General features: G+C 60.3%; 1 protein-coding gene across 5 annotated transcripts in view; it reads right to left on the bottom strand.

Moving 5' to 3' along the window:
* Window positions 1-3,690: 3,690 nt before the first annotated feature.
* The window catches only part of MBD3 (methyl-CpG binding domain protein 3), a 14,179-nt gene continuing 6,363 nt past the window's right edge, over window positions 3,691-11,506 (bottom strand). For 3 of the 5 annotated variants that reach the window (XM_032252393.1, XM_032252396.1, XM_032252397.1), the window contains exons 2-6: window positions 10,096-10,255; window positions 9,563-9,700; window positions 7,894-7,984; window positions 6,661-6,838; window positions 3,691-4,141 (exon numbers count right to left, since the gene is read on the bottom strand). In XM_032252393.1, the coding sequence (XP_032108284.1) occupies window positions 3,943-4,141; window positions 6,661-6,838; window positions 7,894-7,984; window positions 9,563-9,700; window positions 10,096-10,255 (766 nt within the window). In that variant the 3' untranslated portion in view covers window positions 3,691-3,942. Of the gene's footprint in view, window positions 4,142-6,660; window positions 6,839-7,893; window positions 7,985-9,562; window positions 9,701-10,095; window positions 10,256-10,515; window positions 10,702-11,506 lie in introns of those variants that run through there. The other 2 variants (XM_032252394.1, XM_032252395.1) reach the window with 2 other exon arrangements.

The raw sequence follows: 11,506 nt of genomic DNA, 5'->3' as shown, positions 1-11,506 counted from the left end.
TTGAACCCTGGGGGTGGAGGCAGCAGGGAGCTGAGATCGTGCTACTGCACTCCAGCCTGGGCAACAGAGACTGTGCAAAAAAACCAAACCAAAAAAAAAAAAAACAAAAAACAAAAACTGGCCAGGTGTGGTGGCTCACACCTATAATCCCAGCACTTTGGGAGGTTGAAGTGGGTGGGTCACCTGAGGTCAGGAGTTCAAGACCAGCCTGGCTAACAAGGTGAAACCCCATCTCTACTAAAACTACAAAAAAATTAACTGGGGGTGGTGGCGGGAACCTGTAATCTCAGCTACTTGGGAGGCAGAGGTGGGCAAATCGCTGGAACGTGGGAGGAGGAGGTTGCAGCCAGCGGAGATCGACCCACTGCACTCCAGCCTGGGCCACAGAGACCAGTGTGGAACGTTATCGCTAACTTTTGTGCGTACCTTTTATCCATTCCCTCCACGCCCCATGACGTCCCGCCCCGGCACCCACGCACTCCTTCCTGTCCCTGTGCATCGGCCTGTCCTGGACGTTCACAGCACTGGGATCACACGCTGTGCTGGCGTCCTCCTGGGGCAGCCGCACCATGGCGGGAGTCAGAGCCTGGTTCCTGTTCCTGGCGGAGGTGTCCTCCGTGGCGTGGCCGGGCCGGGTGCTTCCCTCATCCGTGGATAGGCACTGGACTTGCTTCCACTTTTTGGGCCCCTTGAATCTGGAACAAGTGTGACCGAGCTCACAGGCTGCGTCCGGCTCTGGAACGGCGTGTCCAAAAGATTGTCCTGAAGCTGGGGACGTTTTCCATGGGCACCTCCAGGCACCTGGACAGCTGCTGTGGCAGCCACAGGGGGGTGCACACAGGCGACTGGTGTCCCTGGGGGTCTGTGCAGTCGTGAGGTGTGGTGTCCGAAGGGCCATCACGGTATGTGGGGAGGTGAGAAGGGCCATGGGGGAGGTGTGGGGTGGTGGGAAGGGCCTCGGGGGTGGGAGGTGGTGGGAAGGGCCATGGGGGAGGTGCAGGGGGGTGGGAAGGGCCGTCAGAGGTGGGGGAGGTGGGGGGCGGTAGGAGAGGCTGTCCCTGCCTGCCTGGGGCTGGGAGCTGAGGGCTGCAGGGACAGCAAGGTGGAGGCCCTGGGCCTAGCAGAGGGGCACGATGCCCCCGAGTTGAAGTTGCTGAGGAGACTTGGGAGCCCAGGGCTGGGAGGCGCAGCTCTGTCACAGGGGCCTGAGGCCTCTCCTCCTGTGCCCTCTGCGGGGCCTCAGTGGGGAGCTTGGTCTGAGGGGAGGCGCTGGACATGTGAGGCTCTTGCTGCTGCTGGAAAGTGCCATGAGGCCCGGACACAGTGGCTTGCGCCTGTGATCCCAGCAAGGGGAAGCCGAGGCGGGCAGATCACCTGAGCTCAAGAGTTCGAGACCAGCCTGGTGAATCCCCATCTCTACTAAAAATACAAAAATTAGCTGGGCGTGGTGGCTATTTGGAAGGCTGAGGCAGGAGAGCCGTTGAACCCAGGAGATGGAGGTTGCAGGGAACCAGGATCATGCCATTGCACTCCAGCCCCGGCAAGAGAGAAACTGTCTCAAAAAACAAAAAAGTCCCAGAAAGTCTTGGGGCTGAGACGTGACCTCTGGATGGGACCTGCACCGCACGGGGCCGGTCACGAGGTCCCCACGAATGATCCCGGTGCTGGGGGCTCAGGTCACCCCACCCAGGACTAGGTCTGGGTTTCGGGGCCTCAGCGCACCAGGCAGGTCCAGCCAGAGGGTCTGTGAGGCTTCTCCAGGCCAGGAATTTGAAGGCAGCCTGAGCACTGGGGACCCACACCCAGAACTCACTTCTTGCTGGGCATTGCCTCGGCCTGTGGGGGACCCCAAGGACACAGAGGGAGAGACAGAGCAGGAGAGACGGAGACGGAGACAGAGAGAGATCAGGAGACAGAGACAGAGGGAGACAGAGCAAGAGAGCAGGAGAGATGGAGACAGAGACAGAGGGAAAAAGGAAGAGCTGGAGGGTCTCTGGTGTCCCAAGGGCAGGCAGACCCTCAGGTGGCCAGGCAGGTGTGGGGAGGGTGGCCGCCCAGCCTTCAGGTCCAGAAAGCAGCTTCCACTGGCCTTGGCTGCTGGGCGGAACCCCAGTTGCCCTGGGGCCCAGCTCCCCTACCGCAGGCCTGAGGCGCCTCGGCCCGGGCAGCCCCTCCTGCTTCACTGGAAGGAGTGGTGCTGGGTCTGAGCCCCGCCCACTGTCCTGACCCGGGCAGCAAGGCCAACACCCACAGTGCCCAGGCCAAGCTGGTGGCAGCTCGGGAGGCACGGCCCTCGCCCACAGATGCCCAGGCCGGCCAGGCTTCCCTGAACACCCCACGCCTGCTCTGTGTGAGCGTCTGGGGTCAGGTACGTTAGTGAGACTGTGGAACTGCTGGGCCGTCACCTCCCATCACTCAGCCGGCGACGGACGCTCCAATGCAGTCACCGAGGTGGAGCATGCACCACTCCAGGCTCTAAGCACATCCCACGGTGGCTTTATTCAGTCACGTGCCCATGCCCACAGCTCCCTCCACCAGGCAGACAGGGGAGGCAACCCCACCATAGTACCTGGGGACCTCGGGCCGGCAGAGGGTCCCGGCCAGAGGGCACCGACCCCAGGAAGACATGGTCCTCACACGGAGGGTCCCTTGGGGGCCCAGCCCTTGAGCCCACCCGGAAAATTTGTGCTTTGACTGTGACAGGAAGCAGCAAGAAGCCGCCAGCCCACTGCCCTGTGGCTGTCCTTGCAGGGCACCTGGCAGAGTGGCAAGCCTGGCTCCTGAGTGGCACTTCCTTGGCCCCCACAGTCTGGCACCATCAGGGGTCACGGCCCAGCCACAGGGGTGACTCTGCCCATCAGTCTGCCCCAGGCAGCGGCCAGATCCCAGATCCCGGGTGGGACAGGGCCAGGACAGGCCCTCTCGATGGGCCTAAGGTCAATGAAGGTAATGAACCCACCCGCAGGAGCCCAGGGTTCGCCTGCGGCGGGCCCCTGCGGCCGGGAACCTGCCCTCACCGAGGCACTGGGGGTTCAGGAGCGCATCGGATCCTTCAGAAGGCCTCAGACCAGACGCTCCCCGGAGACCGGGGCACCTCAAGAAGCATCTGGGAGACTTGTCCTGTCCAAGCGGCTCCTGACACCTCTGGGAGCGTCAGCACCACCCCAAAGCTGGGTGACTGTGTCCCCATTACACAAAGGGAAACTGAGGCAGGGGCTGGCTGACAGCATTCTGGCAGCGGCTGGAGTACAGTTTTTGGAAGCAAAGGCTGGCGTCCCTGTGGCAGCAGAGGCTGCCTGGTGATGTGCACGTCCAGCCTTGACGGTCACAGATTTACTGAAGGAGCATGGCCTCTCGGGTGTGCCATTTGGGCTGTGAGGGTCTGTGGTGCCGCCAGCCGCGTGGCAGGCCAGAGGGTGGCGCCGTCCTGGACGTCCCCTACGGAGGACCAGAGTCCCGTCCTCCTGCCGCACTGTGGGCGATGTGCGTTTCAAAAACATGCCTTCAGACTGAGAAACCCTCCCAGGTGCCCGTGCTCCCCAGTGCCAAGCCGCCGGGCACCTGCTGGCTGCTCTCCAGTCTCAAGGAGCTGCAGGCAGCAGCCGTGGGAGGAGCTGGTCTCAAGCCCCAAGTTCATGGGGAGCCAGGCAGGACCCGGGCCCTTTAGAGGATGAGCAGGGAGGGTCTTTCGGGTGAGGCAGGCCCAGCTGTGTGCCCCGAGGCCCGGAGAAGAGAAGACGGCCAAGGAGGGAGCCAGGAGCACAGCCTTCCTCACAGGCGTCTCCAGTAGGCGGCACTCACAGCACGGGCTCTCGGCAGGGCTTCTGAAAGGACAGGGAGGGCTGGCTTTAGCGACTCCACGGGATGGGGACGCCTGGGCTCCTCCGGGGAGACGGGCACTCCATGCGTGGCAGGCAGCCCCCAAGGTCTGCAGCACCTGCCCTAGACGTGCTCCATCTCCGGGTCCGGGTCGGGATCCTCCTCGTCCTCGTCCTCGTCCTCCTCGTCGTCCTCCTCGGTGCAGGCCTTGTCCAGCGGTGCCTCGCCGTCACGCGCCAGCTCCTCCACGTGCGCCAGCATGTCGGCCATCAGCGCCTCCTCCAGCCGCTTCCGCACCTGCTGCACCAGCTCCTCCTGCTTCCTGGGGACACAGGGACGTCGTGTCACACCCAGGCCAGCAGCCAGGAGGATGCAGACAGGGGATGAGCGTGGGGAGGGGCCCTCGGATGGGAGGAGAGAACGAGGAATCCGCAGGTGCCCCTTCCTTCACAATCAACAGAGAACTGGCTGCCACTGGCCACTGCCAGTACCCGCCATCCTTCTGTATGGCCCACCTGCCACCTCTCTCGGGGCCACCCCTCAGTCTCCAGACCAGGCCCTGAGCCTCCCCCGGGCTCAGCTGCATAAACCCTTGCTCCTGACCTCCAACAGGCACTGAGTGGGGCAGGCTGATTCTGTGTTATGTCCCCAGTTGTGGCCAAGGCTCAGCCGCGCCCTCCCACCCGGGGTCTCCCTCCAGTGACTCCTCTGCACCTGGGCTGCCCCCACCACCCAGAACACCCTGGCTCACCGACCCCACTGCAGCCACCACCTGCTCGCTGTCCTTCCAGACTGACTCCACCTTCTGCTCAACCCACCACCGAGTTCCAAATCTCAGTGCCCTTTTCAATTTATATATATATATATGTATATATATATATAAATTTTTTTTTTTTTTTGAGACAGAGTCTCACTCTCCGTCACCCAGGCAGGAGTGCAGTGGCACAATTTCAGCTCATTGTAACCTCTGTATCCCAGGTTCAAGCAATTCTCCTGTCTCAGCCTCCTGAATAGCTGAGACTACAGACACATGGCACCACGCAAAGCTAATTTTCTGCATTTTTAGTAGAGACAGGGTTTCACCGTTTTGGCCAGGATGGTCTCAATCTCCTGACCTCGTAATCCACCCACCTCAGCCTCCCAAAGTGCTGGGATTACAGGCGTGAGCCACCATGCCAAGCTTTCTTCCTTTCTGTTTTTGAAGACAGGGTCTCTGTCACCCAGGCTGGAGTTCAGTGGTACAATCTCGACTCACTGCAACCTCTGCCTCCCGAGTTCCAGAGAGTCTCCTGCCTCAGCCTCCCAAGAGTTGCGATTGCAGGTATACACCAACAGACCTGGATAATTACTGCATTTTTTTTTTTTTTTTTTTTTTTTTTTGTTTAGTAGAGACGGCTCACCATGTTGGCCAGGCTGGGACTCCTGATCTCAGGTGATCCTCCCACCTTGGCCTCCCAAAGTGCTGGGATTACAGGTGTGAGCCACTGTGCGCGGCCTTATTTCTACACGCTCTGTAGGGGCTTTTAATTATCTGCCTGCTATTCCTCACAGTCTTGTTCTTTTCTTGTCAATTCTTCCTATTTCACCATCTTCATTTTGGGGAAGTTCCCCGAGTGTGTGGAGAGTGTAAATTGACCTCAAACCCAAATGAGGCGACCCAAAAGTACCACAGCTGGAGGAGGCTCCCACCAGCCGCTCATGACAGAACCCTCGGCGCCCATACTGTCTGCTTGCGGGGGTGGCGTCTTAGGTCCATCTCTTCATCCTGCCTGGGGGCACAGGATCTCTTCTCCTTGTGCCCACGTGGCCTTTAAACCCTGGCTGCTGCCACAGGAAGCCCCCATGCCCAAGCACCTCCCTGGCTGCTCCGGGTCTTAGTTCCCCATTTCTGGAACCCTCAGGAGTTTCCTTTCCTTCTCCGACCTCAGCGTGTGCTAGGTTGACCGTGAAAAGCCCGTCTTCTCTTCAGCACTCCAGGGCTTCCTGCAGGTGCCTCCGTCACCGGGGGCCTTGCGGCCACCCAGCACACCAGACTCGAGTTCGGCCATGAATCCCCGCAGGAGGGCTCACCCCGGGCGCCCAGACCTCACAGCTCAGCTCACCCCCCACCATCCTACCTGTTCCTGCAGCGGCCCCCACTCCCTGCTGTTCCAGGCTCCACACGCTGGCCACTGACACCCAGAACTGCCTCTCCGCGGGCACCCTGAGCCACCTCCCCAAAGGCAGAACCCCAGCTTTCCTTGTCCCTCCATCCCCAGGGCCCAGCATGGAGCCCAGCACCCAGCACAGCCAGTCCCCACGGGCTCCCAGGACCACAATCTTTTCTTTTTTCATTTTTTTCTGAGCTGGAGACTCACTCTGTCGCTCAGGCTGGAGCGCAGTGGCAGGATCTCAGCTCACTGCAACCTCCATCTCCCAGGTTCAAGCGTTTCTGCTGCCTCCGCCTCCCAAGTAGCAGGGATTACAGGCATGCACCATCACGCCCGGCTCATTTTTGTATTTTAAGCAGACATGGGGTTTCGCCATGTTGGTCAGGCTGGTCTCGAACCGCTGACCAAGTGACCCACATGCCTCGGCCTCTCAAAGTGCTGGGGTGACGGGTGTGAGCCACAGCACCTGCCTTCACACCCTTTTCAAAAACGTGCCTCCGAGAGGATGCGGGTGGACCCGTTCACACTGGCTCCGACGACGGGTCCCCTTGCCCCACTACTTCTGTTTCAAAAAACCCAGGCAGCGTCAACAGAGACGGGAGAGCCATGGGGAGACAGGAAGCATGTGGAGATGCTCAGGGACCCCACGGCCCCGAGAGACAGGGCGGACAGGCAGGGGACCAGGGGCTACCTGATATCCTCGTCGGTCACCATGAAGGCTTTGCAGAGGGGCTGCGTGGTGTTGAGCCACACACCAGGGTTCTTCTCCACGGCGGCTGACAGCTGCCCGGTGATGGGCATGGTGCTGGTGTGCAGGGCGCTGGCGATGGCCGACAGCAGAGTCTCGTCCGTGCAGCCGGGTCCCACCCCTGCCGGGCAGTGGAGAGGCAGCCCCGAGGGGAGAGGTCACAGCCGTGGCCCCGACAGGCCACGGAATGCCCCAAGAACGGAGCTGCTACCTTCTCCCCGACCGGATTTCACATCTCCATTCCCCTCGCGCGGGTGTCATTACTTTCATAACAGAAACAAAGCAAACTAGGTGGGCACGGCGGCTCATGCCTGCAACCCCAGCATTTGGGAGGGCGAGGCGGGAGGACCGATGAGCTGAGGAGCTGGAGGCCAGCCTGGACAACGTAGTGAGATCCGTCTCCACACAAGAACTAAAACATCCGCCAGGTGTGGCGCCGTGTGGTCCCACTACTCAGGAGGCTGAGCTGAGAGCCACCCGAGCCCGGAAGGCAGAGGCTGCTGTGAGCAGCGGCGGCACCACTGTGCTCCAGCCTGGGTGACAGAAAGCCCACGTTTTGTTTTTTGAGACAGGGTCTTGCTCTGTATTTTCTGTAGGGATGTAGAGATAAGAGCCTCGCTATGCTGCCCAACCTGGTCTTGAACTTCCGAACTCGTGACCCTCCTGCCTCAGCCTCCTAAAGTGCTGGATTACAGGCATCAGCCACTGCACCCAGCCGGCCCTGTCTCTAAAACACCGCCGAAACCACACCAGCTCTGCATTCCTTGATCGGTGCTAGACCAAAACCAGGCCTCCTTGTTTTCTTAGGATCCAGGTCAAAACGCCCCGGGGCGTGCACCGCACCTGGAGGCCACAAAGCCCCACTGCGGTCTCCCAAGTCTGAAGGGCCCAGCCAGGCGCCCTGAGGCCCCTCCTCCCGCCACACCCACAGGGTCTCCAAGTATGAAGGGCCCAACCCAGGTGCCCTGGGGCCCTCCTCCCGCCCCACCCCCAGGGTCTCCAAGTATGAAGGGCCCAACCCAGGCGTCCTGGGCCCCTCCTCCTGCCCCACGGCAGATTTGCCCTCAGTGCCCGCATCAAAACAGCCCTCCACCCTGCTAGGAGATGAGGGCGCCCCCAGCACTCCACCCCACACAGCCTGTCTCCTTCCGGCTCCCCCGAGGGGTGCCCGCTCACCCTGCAGGCCCTTGGGGAGGTCCATGGTCTTGACCAGCTCCTCGGCAATGTCGAAGGCGTTCAGGCCGCTCAGCTTCTTCTCCCAGAAAAGCTGCCCCAGACACACATGTGAACCCCAAGAGTGGCCCTGCCCCTCCCCATTCCAGGGCCTCAAAGGGCTCCATGGAGGCCCACCTGGCCTCCTTCCCCATGTGGGTCCCCATGGGCCTCCTGCTCTTGCTCAGGCTTTCCACAGCCTGGTATCTAGTGGACGTTTGTAAATAAGAATAAAAACTACACGCGGGGTGGCTCACGCCTGTAATCCCCACAACTCGGGAGGCAGGGGTGGGAGGATCACTTGGCTGACATCAGGGGCTTGAGACCAGCCTGGGCAACATAGAGAGCCCCTGTCTCAAAAGCAAAAAACTAAAAAAACCAGTCACACACACACAAAACAAGGAGTGTCACAACCATCTACACCTTAGGAAGTAGTATAAGAAATCTAGACGATATCTGTAGGTTACATGCCAATACCAGACCATTTTCATTAAAAATTTTTTTTTAAAATTTTATTTCTGAGACAGTCTTCCTCTGTCGCCCAGCATTGGAGTGCAGTGGCACGATCTCGGCTCACTGCAGCCTCCTCCACCCAGGTTCAAGTGATCCTCCTCTCTCAGCCTGCTAACTGGGATTACAGGCACGCACCACCGCGCCCGCCTGGCTAATTTTCGTATTTTTAGTAGAGACAGGGTTTCACCATGTCGGTCAGGCTGGTCTAGAACTCCGGGTCTGTCTGCCTCGGTCTCCCAAAGTGCTGGGATTACAGGCACACACCACCGTGCCCAGTTAATTTTTGCATTTTTAGTAGAGACGGGGTTTGGCCATGTTGGTCAGACTGGTTTAGAACTCTTTACCACTGGTAATCCACCTGCCTCGGCCTCCCAAAGTGCTGGGACTACAGGCATGAACCACCAATGAAGAGGCCTTACTAGACTGTTTTCTCTTCTTCTTTTTTTTTTTTTTGAGATGGAGTTTTGCTCTTGCTGCCCAGGCTGGAGTGTAGTGGCATGAGATCTCAGCTCACTGCAACCCCTGCCTCCTGGGTTTAAGCGATTCTCGTCTCAACTTCCCGAGGAGCTGGGAGTAGAGGTGCCTACCACCACGTTCAGCTAATTTTTGTACTTTTAGTAGAGACGGGGTGTTGCCACGTTGGCCAGGCTGGTCTCGAACCCCTGACCTCAGGTGATCCGCCTGCCTTGACCTCCCAGAGTGCTGGGATGACAGGCGTGAGCCACCGCGCCCAGCCTGGTAAACCATTTTCTATGAGAGGCCTGATCATCCCCGGAGTTTGGTATCTGGGATACCAAAGAGGGTGGGGTGTGTCCTGAACTAATTTCCTGCGCATCCCAAGGGGGGCCCACAGGACTGGCTCTTGCTGTCGCCCAGGCTGGAGAGTAGTGGTGTGATCAGAGCTCACTGCAGCCTTCGCCTCCCAGGCTCAAGCAATCCTCCCCCCTCAGCCTCCTAAGGAGCAGGGACCACAGGCGAGCGCCACCACGTCCAGCTAATTTTTTCATGTTTCTGCCTCCCATGTCACCCAGGCTGGCTTGGAACTCCTGCGCTCCATTCGTCCGCCCACCGAGGCGAACAAGCTGGCCGGGAAGGCAGGGGTCGCCATGCGCTGGCTCACCTGGCGCGGCTGGTCCACCGCCTTCTGCGGGTCGCTCTTGACCTTGTTGCTGGGGTGGTTGGTGATCTTGGTCACCGGCTGCTTGAAGATGGACGCTGTCTGGCGCACCGGTAGCGCCGTGTTCAGGTCGGGCTTGCCCTGCGGGAGGAAGGCGCTACAGCACGGCCTGGGGTCTCCCCGGCGGCTCAGAGCCTCCAGGGACGCGGGGACCGGACGACCCCCCCCCCTTGCGGGCGCCCCTTGCTTCCCCCACGCCCTCCAGGACCCCCAGGCTCCGGGGAGGCCGCTCTCGCAGGCTGGGCCCGGCCAGCTCCTCCAGAGCCCCCGTCGCGGGTCGCGTCCTCGCCATGCGCGCAGCGCTGTGCCCGGCGCCTTCCGCTCTGCACCCTCCGCCCGCGCCGCGCCCTGCACCGTGTCCTCTGCCCGCTGTGACCTCCCGCGCTCTGGGCTGCGTCGCCTGCCGCGCACGTCACGGCCGCGTCCCCGCCTAAAACGCCCTGCGCTGACGTCACCCGCGTGACGCCACCGCTCACCTTGACCTGGTTGGAGGAGTCGTAGCGCACGCGCTGGCGGCTCTTATTCATTTTGCTCATCAGCATCTTCCCGGTGCGGAAGTCGAAGGTGCTCAGGTCCATGGAGCCGCCCAGGTAGCGCGCCAGCTGCGGCTTGCTGCGGAACTTCTTCCCGCTTGGGCTGCGGAGAGGCAGGACGGTCGGCGCCCCGGCCGGACCCCGGACCCCAAACCCAGGCCTTGGCCCCAGATCCAAACCCAGCCCCAGTCCCAGGTCGTCCAGACCCAGACCCAGAGCCAGCGCCAGAGCCCTGGCCCTGACCCTCAGACCCTGGCCCTAGCCCCAGACCCCCAATCCTGGTACCCTCCAATCATCCCCACCCCAGGCCCTGGCAGCATCAGGCACAGCAGACACTGTGAGTTCTGGAACAAACACCATTACCTACAGGAAGATGGGCCCCGGCTCTCGGAGGATGCCTCACATTTCCAGAACATTCTAGAAACGGAATTTGGGTCACATTCTTGAGAAAAGACCCCAGAGAGAACAGGTATGTGGGGGACAGCTGTAAGAGCAATCTCCTTCCACCTCCAGGTTCCAGCGGCAGGGCCATGCTGGGAAGGGGCCTCGTTCTAAGGTTTGGGCCAGGCCCCAACAGCTGCTTGGGCATAACCCAGGGGGGAGCCGGGCACGCACAGAACTGGACACAAGGCTCTGCTCTCAGCCTGCCACAGACAAGCGCTAGCAACTCATGCTCTCCAGCAAATAAAGGCACTCACCTACAGGTTGCCCTGCGTGCCACATGTAGTCACACTACAAGATGACAGGCATCCAACACAACACATCGCCGTCATGGCTGGGATGTAAAATGGAACAGCCATGTTGGGAAAACCTGGCAGCTCCCCAGCAAATTTGCAGATGACCCAGCCATGCTAGTCTTAGGTATCTGCCTGAGAGAAATGAGGGCATACATCCACACTATCAGCTCTACACGAAGTCCCCAGGAGCCTTACCATGGCAGCCAGAAGGTGGAGGCAGCCCAGACACTCTCAGCACATGAACAGGCCAACGCAACATGGCCCATCCACGCAGTGGAATATTACTCAGCCATGAAAAGGAGCAACGCTCTGAGACAGGCCAGCGCAGATGAACTTTGAGGACGTCAGGCTCAGTGAGAGACGCCAGACACAGAAGGCCACACAGTGTGTGATCCCATTTCTATGAAATGTCTAGAACAGGGTGAGGTGGCTCACGCTTGTAATCCTAGCACTTTGGGAGTCCAAGGCGGGTGGGTGACCTGAGGTCGGGAGTTCAAGACCAGCCTGACCAACATGGAGAAACCCCGTCTCTACTAAAAATACAAAACCTTAGCTGGGTGTGGTGGTGCACACCTGTGATCCCAGCTACTTGGGAGGCTGAGGCAAGAGAATCACTT

Source organism: Sapajus apella, unplaced genomic scaffold (genome assembly GCF_009761245.1).
Source record: "Sapajus apella isolate SASKATOON/1434 unplaced genomic scaffold, GSC_monkey_1.0 scaffold77, whole genome shotgun sequence".
NCBI lineage: Eukaryota > Metazoa > Chordata > Mammalia > Primates > Cebidae > Sapajus > Sapajus apella.
Note: the sequence above shows the minus strand (reverse complement) of the source record. Positions and strands in the feature narration are given on the sequence as shown.